Below are 18,039 nucleotides of genomic sequence, written 5' to 3' on the forward strand. Positions count from 1 at the left end.
CATCTTCCATTCCCATCGCTATCTGCTGTATTCCCTCACTCAAACCGTTCCCCACAGTTTTTGCCTCCGCATCTCTTGTGGGCCTCACCGAAGCATTGATTAGTGCAGGTATGGATAATGATAAGCACATATTCTGTTCAGGCTTTGCCAAGGCATTTACCAGTATACACCTTGCTAGAGCTGTGAACTAATTCAATACCACTAGGAAAGGGAATCGGATACATCAAGACAAGCACCAGGCAGTACAATACTTGTATGATAAAGAAAGAACAGGAACAAAGATCAGGATGCAGGACAGGCACAGGGTGGGCTGAGGTACCAATGGAATATAATACATGGCCTCTTTTAGTCATCATGCTTTCCTTCAGCGCATGGGCTGATCTGTATAACAGAAGAGCTGGGAAACTTGAAATCCTGCATTGGCCTGGGGGATGTGGTTTGTGCTAGCCCATTGTTGCAGGCAAGAATGAGTTAATGGGAATGATAGCACCGGGTCTTGTAGAAAATGTCTCTCTGAATCTCCACCACTAAACTGAGCCCTGCAGTCTTTGTATGTATACTGGGATCTCTGTATACTGGAATCAAAGATGAGTGGACGGTCATCACACATACAGATACGTCCTTCCCCATTCCCCCTTAGGCACAGTCTCTGTTGTCCTCACAGTCCATGCCCTAACATGGTGCTGTTTAAATCAGTGGCTTTCCACCTTTTGTAGGCTTCCATCACCCTCTATAGCTCCTGTGAATTAGGCAGCACCCCATTTCAATAGCACATCTATTTAAGCCAGCACTTAACTCTTGGCACAGGGACTGAGGGTGAGGGAAAAGGATGGAGCACTTAGTTCCTCACAGAACAGTGAGGCATGAATAATCATGAGCCTACCTCCTCATACTGGAGCTTCGGCAAGGACAGACAAGGCTTCATGTAGCTCCTTACACATGGACCAAGTCAGGGAGGAGGGAGGAAAGCAAGCACTACTCTAACCCTTTTCAATTCTAGAGTGAATTTTGCTTGTGGACCATAGAAAACACTGAGTGACAGCAGACACCTTTATGAAGGATAGGCTTATGTCACCTGCCCCTTGACTGTGACAGCCATCTGCCCAGCTTCAGCCCAGGTGGCAGTAACAGGAGATAAAAGCTATACTGATAAAAGGGAAAAACAAACCAGCAGCTTTCCATCACAGGGCCAAAATACACCCCATATCTTGAGAACTGGCAACACTGCACCCCCTCCTTTCCATTCCCATTTCTTGCTGCTTCTGATATGTGCATAAAAGTCTCTTTTGCTATTATTTAGAGATAGAACCGCAAAGGGGAAAAGAACATAAATGCTAGCAGGACTAGCTCCCCGGTAATATATTACTAGAAGTACTAGTTCCTAGCTAGTAATATAGCACTAGGAGTACTAACTCTGAGACCAGCAGGAATGGGCTTAGCACCCAGGCTTAACGACATTCGGAGTGTCCACCTGAAACCACTCCTGACCAGTAACACTGTTGTTAATAGTCCAGCAGCAGCAAGGACTAATATTATTTTGACACCAGCACTATAATGTGCCAGGTGCTGTATAAGCACATGGCAAGAGAGAGGCTATGCCCAAGAATCTGGTAATGCAGATGGGGTTAGGAGGAAGGAGGCATCTTTATCCCTGTTTTGCAGTACAAAGGCTACGAGCCATATTTTTAAAGGTATTTGGCTGCCGAAAGATAGAGTGGGAATTTCAAAAGCAGCTAAGTAGCTTTGGTGCACAAATCCTGCTACAATCAATAGGAGTTAGGCATCTAACTACATCAATGCCTAAATATATTGGAAAATATGGCCTTGCATGTCTTTTCCAAGGTCAAAAAGGAGTTGTTGGGTGAGCTGGAAATGGACTCCGTGTAGCTTCAATGCCTGTCTTTAAGCATGCACCCAAATTTCCTGCTCTGCTGCTATTCAGGGAATATGAGCACAAGATGCTCCATGCCCCTAGCCTCCATCCTCATCTGCTCCCCACTCGTGCCTTTCCACCAAGTTCCTGCTTTGATTTGTATGGCACTTAACAGTTACATCTGCCTGCTGCGGAGCCTTCTTTCTGCAGCTGGGTAATCATTAACACGGGGTTTCTAGAGCCTGGGGTAAATTAAAAAAAACAGGAATTGTTTGTTCATGGGGAGCTTGTTAGGAGAAAGAACTCCTGCCGCACGCACACAACCTGAAAATCCTCAGGGGGCTGCTGGATTTGTTAGACAGTTATTAAGACCTTCAGAAAGAAGAGCTGCTCTTCAGAATGACTCAGGATCACTGGATGATCACTCTGCAGAAAGTGTTTTACCCTGTCCTGGCCATCATTGGAATCCCATGTGAGTATGCCGGGCAATAGAGCGTGGCCAAAAAATAGCCTCTTCATAGATTTTAAGGTGGGAAGGAGCCATCAGAATCAGCTTCTCCTTGACCTCTTGCATAGCACAATCCACAGAACCTTGCTTATGGGTTTATCCTTCCAGAAAAGGGAACGAAGGACAGGTCAGGCAATGCCTGTGTGCACCTCTGTAGAGGCTCTTTGTTGCGGAGGATGTTACCCAGAGGTGTGTCACCAAGACTCAGAGAAAGATCTTGGTCAAAAAAGGCAGAGCAGCAGATAGGCATTGATGATGCTCACCAGAATGCCTTCTCTCCTTTCCCCTGACTCGGAGAGGCTGCAGGAAAAGGACAGCCCTAACTGCCCCATGACACCAGCACTGGCTGCAGTGCATGGACCAAAATTGAGCATTATCTTTGCCATCACTTCTCTTAAACAATATCTGCAGATCAGCACAAAGTGCCCTGCACAATACACAGTAATTCAGGGGTGGGCAAAATGCAGCCCGCGAGCTGGATGCAGCCCACCAGCCCATTCCATCCGGCCCACAGGACCCCTACAAAATTTAGAAAATTAATATTTATCTGCCCCTGGCTGCCTGTCACGTGGCCCTCGAAGGTTTGCCAAAACTCAGTAAGCGGCCCTCTGCCTGAAATAATTGGCCGCCCCTGCAGTAATTGCTCTGAACCTAATGGGCTAAAATGAGCCGAGTACCACAGAATTGCTATGCATTTAAAACACCTCGCTTTCAGAAATGGATGTCAGAAAATGCTAAGAGAGCTGAAAGCTTGGGTGGGGGAGCAACATGCCTGCCTTACAGTTCAACTACTGCAGCATCACCTGCTTGAGGGCAGGGTTGGAACAGGGAAAAGCAGTCAAGTGGGATGAAATGGGGAATCTTTTGATGTGTCATAGAAATCAGCAGTGTGTTGTTCACATTCTAACAGCACAGGCACCATTTTGAGCATGCAAGGACCAAGATCAACCAGGAACGAGAGGGAATGCTATGCATGATGGGGAAAAGGTTGATGTGGCCAAGGGATATGGAGATGAAGGGTTCCTATAGACGTGCTCATTCACGTTCTAATTCAAGCAGGTTGGAGCAGATTTGATTAATCTTCCTATGCACAGTGCAGTGTGGGAAGCAGTAGGAGAACGGCCAGCCATGGAAAAGCTCACCTGAAATACAGAGGCTCTCACTGGACCTATTCCACACTAACTCACCCCTATATAAATTGAATCCATTTTCTAAGTAGATTAGCCACTTTGCAGAAAGTGGCCAGGGAACTTCAGAAAAGAACTGTATTATGTTGGGGTGTCAACGATGTAGCCTGCGGGCCAGATTGAGTCCACAGAGTTGTTTTACCGAGCCCACCACCAAATTCCCAACTATAAAACCCTGTTAAGGGCATATCAGTGGTGTGGTGAGTGAGCAATAGCTGTGTTAACTCCCATGCTACTGTCGCTGCTGGGGCTGGGGCTGGCCCATGAGGAGCCCAATGGCCCAATCTGGCCTGGAGGCCCAGTGAGTTTAACACTCCTATATAAAGGTGGATGCTAATCACTTTAATCTGGAAAAACAAAACTTCATGCAAACAGCCATACATACAAATATGCCCTAAAGGATCTTAAATAAGACAAATATATACCACCTCCCTAGCTACATTTTCTCATTGTTAAAAATTTGCACCTTATATTTGCTGTCTAATTGTCTTGCTTCTATTTTCTCTGCTGGATTTTGTCTGTCTTCACCTGCTGGATTAGAAAATGCTGTGCTATGAGAACTTGGCTTCATGCATAAGTACTTTCCGACCAAGATCAAGTCTCCTCTTACAGTTCTCTTTGATAACTTAAATAGATTGAGTTTCTTAAATCCCTATCAGGAAGGTAGGCTTTTCAGGTAGGCTTTACATGATCCCTGCAGTTCTTATAAACTCTTTCCACTGTTTCAGCATCCTTTTTGAAATGGGGTGTGATGGGCTCTGCATTCCCATCCACTGACTGCAACAGAAGCTGAGTGGTCTCATAGCAGGAGAACATTAGGAGTATGAAAGAATTATGAACCATTTGGTATTTCTTACTGCATTTTTTTTTTGCAACATCCTGCACATTTTTCTCAGTCTTCATTTAATAAGCATCAGGCTTGTAATCCTTTTAATAAGCATTTGGCTCCATTGGCATGGATAGTCAAAAGTCCTGTTGACTCTGAGCCAGAATTTCACCCTTTCTTTTTGAAGTTGCTAGCAGTTGAGTCTCCTCCTTATGCTTCTTCATAACAGATGCATTTGTAAATCTTCATAACAAAAGGGTTTGTTTGGATTTGGTTTATTTGGTTTTAGTGATAGGGCTTGTCTACAACATGGTTGTCAAACAACTATTGTGGGAAAGTATTTTTATTCTAGGAAAATATATCCAGGCAGAATAGTTATTCCAGAGTTCCTTAGCCAGGCCAGTTAATTTTGTCCATATAGACAGAACCATCACAGATATCAGGGGTGTCCATTCCCTTTTTTGTGGCTTGGTGGGATATTGGATGTATATTGGAAAGTAGGAGAAGTGAAGAAGGGGTGGCTGTGGCAGCTACTGACACAGCAGCAGCCAGCACTGTCCCATGCACTATGCCTGCGTGCTCCTACCATGATATGCTTCTAATATTGGGAGCTCTGTTCCAATTTAAATCTAAGGTGCCTTTAATCTTTATTTTCTCCTATACATTTACCAAGCAAAACATAACCTGTCTACCTACAAATCCCTTCCCCTCTTTAATTTACCAGAACTCCTTGCTTTGTCCATTGTGCTGTCATAATTTCATCGGTTTTCCACTTGCCCCCAGATTTCCAGGATGGACAGAAACCTGGATGTCCAATGGACAAAACAAAACTCTTTCATGACCATAAAGAAATAAAAATGGGAAGGATTTGATTTTCATTTCTAGGTTATCTGTACTTCAACCTGGCAGAAAAGTCTCTCTAGCAAGCCAACAGCCATAGCCTCCCCCTGCCCTGTTTATTAAGAAGCTGACCAGACTAGCTATTCTGGAGTGGCTCCCCAGATCAACACTTCATTCTGGAATAAAAGTTTCTTTATCCAAAAACATTGAATGCACTTCCAAAGCACAATAATGACTACCGAAAACCATCATTTTTATTCCAGAATACTATGACACTGGGAACTATTTGGGAGTACTGGGAGCCATTGTAGAGCAGCTTATTCTGAAATGTATAACTGGGCGATAGGCAGGGAGAGGTGAATAGATGAGCTGGAGTTTTAAAGTTTTAGAGCATTGCTTGGGGAATCTATTATTGTTCCTTGCCCCGTGGGTTGCTCATCTTTTATTGTAAGCTGCCCTGAGCCTTTTTAGATAGAGTGAAATAATAATACAATATATCAGTCATTGTCCCCACCAAGGATTGGTGGAACCCCACAGGGCTGTTGTAGAATAAGGGCTCAGAGAGGATGATGATTTGGCATAATTTTGTGCTGAGATGGTTCCTCTTGGATTTGGGGTTCAGCAAAAAGGGAGTCCCCAGGTTAGCTCCCAACTCGTATTTGAGCTGCTGTTTCTCTTTCAGCAAACATCATGACATTTGTAATCTTCTGGAGAAGGGACGGCTTAATCTGTACTTCCAGCCGCTACCACCTGATGGCGATGTCCTTGGCCGACACTATCGTTCTTATCTTCATTGTTATCATAGAGATGATCCTGAAATACTACAGCCTGGAGCCTTTCTGGTACAAGGACCCCTGGTGCACCCTCCAGGACGTCTTCAGCTATGGAGCAGTCAATGCCTCCGTTTGGCTGGTGGTCTCCTTCACCACCGAGCGTTTCATCGCTCTGAACACCTTCAAACTGAAGGGGAGGATGTGCTCCCCAAGAAGCACACTCTACACGATCATCTTGATCCACATCTGTAGCTATGCAGCAGCCATCCCATATTACTGGTCCAACAAATCAGAAGTAGTAAATGGAACAGGAAGTGCGGTCTGTGTGTACCACCCGGACCTCCCTGACTATTTCATTGAGGGTCTGGTTTGGTTTCAGACCTCCCTGGTCAACATTATCCCCTTTATCATCATCTTCATCTTGAATGGCCTGAGTCTTCGGCAGATTATCCTCAGTAACAAAGTGCACTGTGGGAAGGATGGAGGGATTCACAGAGTGGCTTCAGGGACACACTTTGGGAACCAGAAGAAGAAATCTATCATCCTCCTGGTCACTGTCTCCATGACATTTGCTTATCTCTGTACCACTAGATTTGTCACCCAGATTATTCTCAAGACCTGCCATTATGACATTGATAGACAGGATTACTCCAAAGGCATTAATGTTGCAGCGGATATTGGCACCATGTTAGAACTGACCAACACTGCGGTGAATATGTATCTCTATGCTTGCACCCAGACTGCCTTCCGCAGGGAGTTAATCCACTGTCTCAAAGCTCTTCTTTGTCCTTGCAAAGCACAGAGAAAACTCCCTCCAACAGTCTTACAGGTGTGATATATCTCCCACTGTTTTATGGAGAAGTCACGCTACATGTTCGACAGGAAGCCAGAACAGCTCCCTGTGACTTTCATAGATTTTCAGGGTAGGAAGGGACCTCAGTAGGTCATTGAGTCCGACCCCCTTGCCCTGGGCAAGAAAAAGTACTGGGTTCAGATGACCCCAACCAGGTGCTTGTCCAGTCTCTTCTTAAAGACCCTCAAGGCAGGGGAGAGCACCACTTCCCTTGGAAGCCCGTTCCAGATTCTGGTAACCCTTACTGTGAAGAAGTTCTTCTTAATGTCTAGTCTAAATCTGCTCTCTCTCAGTTTGTGGCCATTGTTTCTAGTTATTCTAAGGGACGACTTGGTAAGCAGAGTACCTCCTATTCCCCCCCCTCTCCCCCCCCCCCCGCCCCTGACAAATTTGTAGACAGCCACCAAATCCCCTCTCAGCCTTCTTTTATGGAGGCTGAAGAGATCCAGGTCCCTCAACCTCTCCTCATAGGACCTATCCTGCAGGCCCCTAAGCATTAGGGCTGTGTGAAGCTTTGGGTGGTGATTTGATTCAGAGGAGATTTGGCCCGATTTAGTGGCCGAATCTCCGAATTTGAATCAAATCAGGGGACCAAGGTCCAAATCGATTCGAAGCTCTCTGAATCTTTGGAAAAGATTTGGAGAATTTAGATGATTTGGAAAGTCCCTGGTGGTTGCAGCAGGGAGCTGCAGCCGGACTTGGAGCTGGTAAGTAGGCGCGAGGGAGGGGACCATAGGGGGACCCTGCCAGGCCCCATCCCCTGCCTGCTCCCCAAGCTCCCCTCTGACCCCTGCCCACTCCCCCAGCCCCTCCTATGGCTGCTCCGCCCACCCCAGCTCCTGGCCCTTTAAAGAAAAACCCTGGTGCTCACCGGGTGCTGCCGGGCAGGGGGTGATCCCTGCTGCCCCCCACTGCTCCACACTGCATGGGGTCTCTGCACGAGCCCCCCAACCCACCTTGCTCCCACAACCCCCCACAGGTGCCCTGCCCGCCACAGCTCTGGCTCTTTAAGAAAAAAAAAAGAGAAAAAACCCCCCAGGACTCACCACTCCTGCAGCAGCCTTGGGGCTTCGGGGGGCTCATGCAGAGCCCCCCCACACAGCATGGGGCAGTGGGGATTGCCCTCCACCTAGCAGCACCCACCGAGTTCAGGCTTTTTTTTTTTAACAAATGCTGGGAGCTGGGGTGGGTTGGGCAGCCATTGCCGGGCTGGGGGGTGGGGGGGCGCTGGCTGATTCAGAGATTCGGAGTTTCAGCAGCAGTCAAATCTCTGAATCAGATTCATCTGAATCGATTCGAGACAGTGATTTGAATCACTGTCTCCCAAATCGGCTGAATCCTCAATGAATACTATCCACTTTGCACAGGCCTACTAAGCATACAAGTGATCACTTTATCACACTGTCGACTCATGTTCATCTTTGAGTCAACTATGACTCTGAGACCTCTTTCTGCTGCTGTGCTGCTTAGAAAGTCATCCCCCAATCTGTATGTGTGTTGGCGATTCCTTCTCCTTAGGTGCAGTACTCTGCACTTATCCTTGTTAAACTGCATCCTATTTTCGTCTGCCCACTTTTCCAGCTTGTCTAAATCCATCTGAATCCACTCCTTGCCCTCAAGAGTGTCTGCTTTGACCCATAATTTGGTGTCATCCATGAATTTGGACAGTGTGTTCACTAGGGCTGTGTGAGGCTTCAGACCATGCTTTGGATCCAGAGAAGCTTTGGATGCTTTGGCATCTGAAGCAACGTGTCCGGATGGAAGCGCTGGCTTCGTTAGGCTTTCCGAAGTGCTTCAGAAAAGCTTTGGAGCCATTTCAGAGATACGGCCATAGGGTATAATGGGGAATCAATGAAATATCTATGTTTGTTGTTTTTTTGTCTGATTTGCTGAGCTAATGAAGCCTGCCAAGTTTAAAAAAGATCAGTGCAGAGGTTCGGGGGAACTGCACCCCAAATTCTTGAAAGCAAAACTCATGTCACGTGTGTGTGTGTGACACCACAGGGGGTGAAAACTGCAGGGGTGGTGGCCCCTGGTGAGGCCACAAAGCCTGCCAAGTTTCAAGGAGATCGGTGCAGGGGTTTTAGGGGAACTGCCCCTCAAGCTGCAGACAAGCAAACTTGTGCCATGGGTGACACTGAGTGTGTTAAGACACAGCGGGGTGACAGCTGCAGGGATGGTGGCCCCTGGTGTGACACCTGCCAGCTGTGGAGGAGATCAGTGCAGGGGGTTCTGGGGTCCTGCACCCCTAGCTGCTTCCAGACAAAACTCGTGCCATGGGTGCTTGTGGGACTGTGTCCGTCTTAGGGTAGTTGATTGTATTGATTATTTCTTCTCAGTCTGTGGTTTTGTAAGTGTTAATCATTGCTAATTAACTCATTATCTAGTAGCTACTAGTAGCTAGGTCCTGTGTACTGGGCTGGTTCCTGAGTGAATCATGATTGATTGGTAACTGGTAACACAGTAGCTTAGCAGCCAGGCCTGCAGTAGTACCACTCCCCCCCCAGTCCCCAAGACAGACACAGTTGCACAAGCACCCATGACACAAGTTTTGTTTGTCAGTAGCTAGGGGTGCAGGGCCCCAGAACCCCCTGCACCGATCTCCTCCACAGCTAGCAGTCGTCGTGGCTGCAGCAGGGGCCACCATCCCTGCAGCTGTCACCCCGCTGCGCCTTAACACACACAGGGTCACCCATGTCACAAGTTTTGCTTGTCCGCAGCTTGAGGTGCAGTTTCTCCCCAAATCCCTGCACCTATCTCCTTGAAACTTGGCAGGCTTTGTGGCCTCACCAGGGGCTACCACCCCTGCAGTTTTGACCCCACTGTGGTGTAACGCATACACGTGACATGAGTTTGGCTTTCAAGAATTTGGGGTGCAGTTCCCCCCAAATCCCTGCACTGATCTTCTTGAATCTTGGCAGACTTTATGCTCTCAGCAGAGGCTATCATCCTTGCAAGTTTCATCCAAATTAAATAAAAACAACAAAGTTACAGATATTTCATTGACTCCCCATTATACCCTATGGCTGGATTGCAGAGTTGGCTCCGAAGCTTCGGAGCCGCTTCGGTCAGATCGAAGTGGGAAACCGGTCCAGAGCTCTGGATCGGATCCCTGGCAGCTGAAACAGCTGGATCTGAAGCTGCTCTGAATCTATGCTGGTTTCCCTTCAGCATTTCTTTTCCTGCTGGACTCGTATATACAAGTGTATTCCTTAATAATTTTTTCAAAGGTTTTCCCAAGGATAGAAGTGAGACTAACCAGTCTATAGTTACTTGGATCCTCCTTCTTCCCCTTTTTGAAAATAGGGACCACATTGGCCATTTTCCAGTCCCCTGGGACCTGCCCTGAGTGCCACAAGTGCTAAAAGTTTTGTCAGTGGTTCTGCTATAACACCGGCCAATTCTTCAGCACCTTTGGAGGAAGATCTTCTGGGCCTGCTGACTTGAACACATCAAGCCCTTCCAAGCGCCCCTTCACTAATACTGTTGGTGGGCCGATGCCCACCCTGTACCTGTCTATAGTCCAGTTTGGTGATATGTCTTTATCTGTGTTCAGGAATACTAATGCAAAAACTCATTGAAGAGCCCAGCTTTGGTTGAATTGCTCAGACTTGAGTTATGTCTACTCTGCAATCGGAGGTGCAGCATGTGTACCTGTGCTGGCTGTAATCTGGTAGAGATGATGTGACAGTTCATGCTTCAGCGTAGGCTAGGTATCCAAGTAAGTTCTGAGAGTCCCACTACAGCCGGTACCCATACCCATGACTTTTTGTGTTCACTGCTGTCTGTACCCAAGCTGCAAGCCCACTTTCTAACAGCAGCCATAATCAGAGGACTTGCCCTTTCCAAGTCAGAGATGAGGGTAAAAGAAGTGGGCCCAAGTATGTCTATAGCAATAGCTTTGAGGAACACACTGTTCTTCAGAAGCCTTTGCAGATCACGACTGTAACAGTGAGTGTGACAGTCTCACGCAAAGAAGCTGTAGATTCCAGCTTTATCTGAGACTTGAACAGGATGTTGGTAATTTTGATGTCAAGGAAACTGTGACTATCTTACCCCTAACTTTAAGGGCCTGGGAAAAACTAGTTGTGATTTGTCAAAGTTAATAAGGACATGGAATGTACTTTAGTGTAATAATCACCATATTTAGCTCTCATAGTTTCATAGTTGGTAGGGTTGGAAGAGACCTGAGCAGATCCTCAAGTCCGACCCCCTGCCATGGCAGGAAAGAGTACGGGGGTCAAACGACCCCAGCAAGGTGTTCATCCAGCCTCCTCTTAAAGACCCCCCAGGGTAGGAGCCAGCACCACTTCTCTTGGAAGCTGGTTCCAGATCCTAGCCACCCTGACAGTGAAGTAGCACCTCCTGATGTCTAGTCTGAATCTACCCTCTGCCAGCTTGTGGCTGTTATTTCTAGTCACTCCTGGGAGTGCTCGGGGGAACAGGGACTCCCCCAATGCCTGCTGGTCCCCCCTGCCTAGTTTGTAAATGGTCACTAGATTCCCCCTCAGTCTTCTCTTGGGGAGGCTGAACAGGTTCAGGTCCTGTAGCCTCTCCTCGTAGGGCCTGCCCTGCTGCCCCTGATCATGCGGGTGGCCCTCCTCTGGACCCTCTCCATGTTGTCCGCATCCCTCCTGAAGTGCGGCGCCCAGAATTGGACGCAGTACTCCAACTGCGGCCTGACCAGGGTCACATAGAGGGGGAGGATCACCTCCTTGGACCTGCTTGAGATGCATTTGTGGATGCATGACAAAGTGTGGTTAGCCTTACTGGCCGTGTCCCCACGCTGTCAGCCCATGTTCATTTTGGCATCAATAATGACTCCAAGATCCTTTTCTGCCTCTGCTCTGATAAAAAGGGAGTTCCCCAGCCTGTAGGTGTGCTGCTGGTTCTTCCTCCCCAGGTGCAGCACCTTGCACTTGCCAGTGTTGAAACCCATCCTGTTCTCATCCACCCACCCCTGTAACCTGTCCAGGTCTGATTGCAGCCTATTCCTCCCTTCTAGCATGCCCACTTCTCCCCACATCGTAGTGTCATCTGTGAATTTGAATTTATCTTGTAACCATTTCCATCAGTACATCTCCAAGGTCTTTAAGATCACGAGTACTTTTTTTTTTTTTTTAACAAATGGGGAACCAGAGACACTGAGAGGGGAATTGATGTGCTCAACATCATTTAGCAGGGCAGAAAGACTGTCAAGATCGGAACCAAGGCTGCTGAGTGGTAGTCCAGTGCTCTAATCACTATATCACATTACTCTTCTGGATTTTGCAAAACAAACCCTTAACAGTTTGTCACTATTATGTTGGTTTTGTGCATATACTGAAAGCTGAAAATTGGTAGGCACAAGGAGAGGAGTATTACATACCAATATCAGTTACCTTTACACTGGTAGGATGACATCCACACTACAGGCTGAACCAACATAATTATTTTGGTTTAAAAAAAAAAAATCACATTCCTGATCAATGTTGTTCTACTCATACAAATTTCTGGGGAGCAAGCTTTGGCAACTTGGTCTGTTCACTCCAGTTTCCTTCCCCCTGCCTCACAGGCTTGGTTCTCATTGGGAAAACTGTTCTTATCACACTGAAGACAACCTAAGTTTTAGCTTTTGCATGAGACAGGAAGTTGAGCTGAAGTCTGTAGTGGGGCCAGCATTTACCTCAATCCTCTGTTACTGCAGCTAAATACAGACACTCAAAAAGACTGAGGCTGAATGAATTCAGCCTTGGTGTGTTAGTCTCAGCTATGTAGATTGAACCGATAAGCAAGTGAGCAGACGTACACTTTTGATTCTGGAAATGCAGCCACATGCCTTCAGTGGCCCAGGCCAGAAGCCAGAGGGTGCTAGAGCTGTTTGGCTGGAATAGACAGCTTGATTCAAGGCTAGCCTGCCCATTCTATGAGAAGGGAGTTTGCAGGGGAGGCACAAAGCATCCTGGGATGCTGAGGGACTGTGAGCATCGACAGAAGTTCAGCTCCTCAGTCTGATTCATGGCACTTCACAGAAACCTCCATGAGTTAGACTGGTCCTCCTGACCCAACAGACGTTAGCAATTGGGTCAGGAGGGTGGAGGATCAAGCTCCAATTTGGATCCCATCCAGGGAGAGAAGCCTCTTCTGCAGCCCCTTCCCCTAGCTCTGCTCCCCCTCCCCTGCCCCCAGTGCTGTCTCAGGATGGGAGGGGGAGTAGGCAGGGGAGTAAGGTCCATTCTGGGGTTTCCCCAGCCTGCACTGGAGTTGGGGGGGGGGTGGCTTGAAGCCTTGTGGGGGGCTCCACCCACCCCACCCTTCAGCACCAGCTGGGCAAACCCCAGAACAAGCTCCCTCCAGTCCCTTCCTCCTTCCCATTCTGAAAACAGTGCCGGGAGCAGGGCTGAGCTATGTCGGCCCAGCCCTGCCCGCAGTGCACACAGACACAAGTTAATGAAGGCACTCTGCTTTGAAGCACATTTATCTGAACCCTCGTGTAATGAGGATTCAGATTGTTGTGGGATCAGGCCCTTTTAAAGTATTTTGCAGCCATGCACTTGTGTTAGGTCACGGCTGTAAAGTGCTTTCAGGGGCCAGGTTGGGTGAAAATTGTCACTTCTGTCTGCACTCTGTGAGTTAACTTGAATCTGGAAGGGATCTGGGACAGAAGTTCAATAAATTGATTTAACTTAGATCAGTTAAGTCTGATACTACATTCATCCAGGTTTATCCTAAACCAGTTTGGGCTATTTTGAAAGTGTGCGCTGAACTTCTGTTCTGTTACAGATTTGAACTGGTTTCTGATCACTTATACTGGTTTAAGTGTAATTTCTGTCCCAAACCCAAGTACCTTGTCCATACTAGGGTTTTACTTTCAACTAATTAAAAACACACCTTTCTGCTTTGTCTGTGTAGGGTGGGAGTTCTTTGGGGCAGGGCCTGTGGCTCACAACGTGCATGTGCAGTGGCCTACTGGAGTCCTCTAGGTGCTGCCTTGCTGCATACACTGGGAAATGTTGTTCTTCATCTGTTTTCTCTGTGTGGCTGAAATGTCAATTGGACTAGTTCAGCCATGGCTTCACACAATTAAATTAAGGGATGTCTAATGGCAACAGGCCAGCCATTCCTAGGCAGGGGCACAATTCCAAGGACATACTCTGTGGGCACCTGTACCCAATCTATGCTAGCTTGCATCTTTCAAATTTGCAGCATGGGGGAAGGGAAAACCAAATGCACTGTTGACACACAACATTTCCCAGCTCTGGAAAAGCAGCAGAGCAGCTTCTGAAGAGAGCTCCTCTATAGCTTCACTTGATGGCAGGTGTAGGTGGGAAAGTTTGCTGAGTTCTGTGCCACCACAACCCAGTGTTCATTGACCCTAGTTCCTCTATCACTTACACTTGATTGCACTCAGATCACGCACTCTGGTCTGCTGAAGTAACGGAAGTGTTTCTAGCATGTGCCTTCAAAAAGTGGCTTTGTCTCCAGCCCTTGCATTAGAGCTAAGTGCTGTCTTAGTATTTCAGTCAAGCAAATCCTCCCAACAGAGCCCTGGGCACCCACATAGGCTAAGACTCAGAGAGCTCTGAGAAAAGGGTTCTTGCTTTTCCACAGGCTGTTTGTACTTTAGTTAAAAATAGTCTTAAAGCGTTCAGTACTGTACTGAGCTGGTTGGGACAAAAACGGGTGGGGAAAGAGAGAGAGAGAGAGAGAGAGACTCATCAAGCAACCTGAAATGTATGATTGGGAACCTGAGCTCCCTTCCCCAGCCTGATTGCAGCCCGATCGAAACGAAACAAAGCTCAAAACAAAACACTGTTCCATCAAAACGTTGAAAAGGAATGTCGAAGTGGAACACTGCTGTTTTGCACAGCCTTACTGGAAAGCATGTTTCATATCAAACACAGGATTTTCGTTTTCCACAATATTATTATCACTAGGCCAAGTCCAAGCCAGATCACTTATACGCTGTGCTTAGCTTCAGCATAGGAGGAGAAGCAGCATGGCGCTGGCTCTGGGGCTCAAGCTTACATGGCTTCCAGATCCCCTCCTGCCCACAAAATTGCTTCATGTCTGTTGTTTGTACTGTGTTTCTTGTTCCTCTTCCCTTTTCCTCCAAACTCACTAATCTCTGTTTTCTATTCCTGGGTTTTAACTACTAGTGGAGTACTTCCCCATTAGTTAACTGCTCACATCTGGACTTTGGGGTCTCAAAGGACCACACTGCTCTGTCACAGGCTTCTGGGCATTAAATCTAACTGAGCTTTAACCGGTAACCTCAGCTGAGGTAGCCACAAGCTCCCTCCACACCTCCTGAAAGGCTGACCTTGATATGAAGGGAAACGATGAACAAGGAAGGACATATTGTAAGGCCTGACCTGTGGCATGGTGGTTTGAATGCTGTGCTGGGAAGTAGATATAGAGAGTTCAATACTCTCCTGAGTGAGATGAGAACAGGAAGGACATATTGTTGGACTTTCTCAAGAGCTCTGGCACTAGAGCTGAGAGAGAAGGTATGCTGGAGGGACGCAGAAGGATCTGGGAAGTGCACCCAGGTGTCATACAGCTCCTCTGCCAGCAGATTCCGATGCTTTGAAGTATTAGGGAGAAAAACATACAAAAGCTCCATGTTATCAGCCATTACAGAAAATAGATGATGACTCCTTCCCGAGGCCTGTGTCATAGCAGCACTAGTGTGCCCTGCAACACTATTACTACCCTCAACCCAGAGGGAAAATAAAGAGATCTGCTCTGGCTGTACCTGCTCTGATAGATGAACTGTCCCTATGTCCCCCTGCTGTACAGTACTCTCTTTCCCTGTGCACTTAATCCCCTTTAGTTGTGTGCCAGGTGCAGGTGGAGTGGCCGATGCAATGCTGCTCTGTGAAAGCTGCACCCTAGTTTATTTATTTTACAATCCAGAGATGTAACTCCCTGCAGATCAATAGCTCTTCAGCTATTTGCTGAATATTCACAAACACAAAGCAGTACATTATTTGGCCATGGCACACTGTCAAATTGAGATCTTAAGGCCTCCCTCTGCCCACAGTCCCTTGCTGCATTCTGCCTGTGTGTGCGGGCCAGGCTGCTTAGAATCAGCAGACACTCATTTAATTTCTCCTTCCCCTCCCTGTGTCATTTCCCCCTGGGTTTTGCAAACATTATGCAAAGCACAACATGCAGCAACCACAGTAAGAAGTCTTGTCTTGATGAGATTCAGCTGAGACAAAAATATTTCCAGTGTCCTAACAAGCTGGCAAATGCATGTGCCAAATATGCTTGCTTGGGTGACAGTTCAGCATTTTCTGGCTGCTATCAAGGTGCCCAGCTCATAGCTTGGTGGTCCAGAGAAGCAACTGGCATTACTATGGTACCAATGTGACTACACTGGTCTGTGAGAAGTCTCTTTGCTTGCAGCTTTCCTAGAAGTCCTAGGGTTGCCAAAGAAGTGTACACTTCCTGTGAACATCCAGTTCTAATGCTAAGTGGGTCACAAACCCTGTTTGAATCTATTCTGGTAGGTTTTTGAAACACCAGTGCGCCTACGACACACAACACAAATGTGCTCGTGTGCTTGTGTGTAGCAGTTACAGATTACGGTGCTTAGACTTTACATCAGGAAGGCAAATGCACATTACTATTCCATTTTAAAAACCCACTCGACTGCTGTATACACTGGATTCAACATTTAATATTTATTTTAATGAATGCCCTACCATTTATCTCCTGGGTGACTCTCAGAAGTCTGCTAGAGATTTAAATTGAATTCCTGGAGACTCCAGGGTAATTCTAGAGGGTTGGCAATCCTGGATGCTAGTGTTGTTGCTGATCCACCAAGGCTTGAACAAGCATGAAAGCATACCCCTTTCTACCTACACATTCAGCATCAAGGAGATGTATCTTGCCCATCACCCCTCCACATATTGGAAACCTATTGATTTCCAACAGATGCACCACATCAGGTGCATCTGTTATGCAGTGCACACCACCCAGAGTCACAGGGTACATGCAGCAGGTTCATTTAACTCCTTAATTACAACTGCTCCCACTCTAGTTTTTCCAACATTAAATTGGTTGCCCACTGGTCAATAGCTGTGCATGTCTCCAAGCTTCTGAAGAGAAATTACCACCTGTTTATCCTCTGTCAGTTCTCAGGTTAGTGTCTGTGCTAGAGTCCCTTGGGTGAATTCAGCACATAGCTCCAGAAATGTGTCTTCCTACTGTTGAAAGCTGAGTGGCCAATAGTGGCCAACACAACCTGTCACCATACTGTACCCACAGAGACAGCCATGGATGAATATACTGTAGGAAAATAGCAATGGAAGTGGCTGTGTGTTTGCTTGAATACAACTGGGAAAACTTTCCAAGGCAGCAGTGCCTTTGGTTGGACAGTTCTTGGGGAATTTTGCTCTGCTGCCTCTCATTTCTTTCCTGTAGAGGGACTTCCCAAGTGTCTCCAACCAATTCCCCCCCCATTTCTGGTCTCCGAGGGCGCTTGTACACACGACAAGGGTTTAGTCCTCAGTGTTTTATTCTATGCCCTCTAAATTGAAACCGTGGGTTTTTAATTGAAACCCACCATTTCAATTTTTCCATCACATTATGGCAAGGGGTCCGATCTTTTTTATTTATTTTTTGTTGGAGCCAGAACCTGCCCATGGTCAGCGGGCAAGCTAACAGGAGGCCAACCAACCCCTGAGCTGCAGAAGTCTCTGGTCCTTCCTTCCATGGTGGTTGCGCCCCCCCGGGGCCACCCAGGCAGGCTGCTAGCGAGCCAGGTGCTGCCCCAGCTCAGAGGCAGAACCTGGCCTGATCCAACTGTTCCCAAAGCTCGCTCAGGGAGCAGCGCCCGGCGGGCTTCCACTGGGTGGGCTCGGGGAACGGTTGGATCAGGCCAGGTGTTGCCTCCAAGCTGGGGCAGCACCCAGCCCACTAGCAGCCTACCTGGCTGGCCCCGAGATGTGCCACTGCCATAGAGAGAAGGACCAGGGGCTCAGCCCACTGGCAGCTCACTCCCTGGCTGGGGGAGAGGTGGGCAGGCTCTGCCAAAAAATAACCAAAAAACAAACGTTTGTTTGCAGCGAGGGGCCCCATCCTTTTTCTTTTCTGCAGTGCCTCTTCCGTGGTCAGGGGGTGAGCTGACAGCTGTACCATTGCAATTTGCAACATTGCCAACTAAACTGCATTGGGATGGAGTTTAGTT

At 47.5% G+C, this 18,039-nt stretch overlaps 1 protein-coding gene across 1 annotated transcript; it reads left to right on the forward strand.

The window, feature by feature from the left end:
• The first annotated feature begins 2,166 nt into the window (after positions 1-2,166).
• LOC106737573 (probable G-protein coupled receptor 139) lies at positions 2,167-7,188 on the forward strand. The gene is made up of 2 exons (XM_014609395.3): positions 2,167-2,345; positions 5,917-7,188. The coding sequence occupies exons 1-2, from the start codon at positions 2,273-2,275 to the stop codon at positions 6,840-6,842; spliced, it is 999 nt and encodes a 332-aa protein (XP_014464881.3). The 5' UTR covers positions 2,167-2,272; the 3' UTR covers positions 6,843-7,188.
• The last annotated feature ends 10,851 nt before the right edge of the window (positions 7,189-18,039 follow it).

The sequence above is a fragment of the Alligator mississippiensis genome, chromosome 14, assembly GCF_030867095.1.
Source record: "Alligator mississippiensis isolate rAllMis1 chromosome 14, rAllMis1, whole genome shotgun sequence".
Lineage (NCBI taxonomy): Eukaryota > Metazoa > Chordata > Crocodylia > Alligatoridae > Alligator > Alligator mississippiensis.

Bases quoted from the DNA above. Each gene is read 5' to 3' on its own strand.
- LOC106737573 (XM_014609395.3), top strand. From the start codon at position 2,273: ATGACTCAGGATCACTGGATGATCACTCTGCAGAAAGTGTTTTACCCT. The intron at 2,346-5,916 runs GTGAGTATGCCG...TTTCTCTTTCAG, and splicing joins GGCCATCATTGGAATCCCAT to CAAACATCATGACATTTGTA.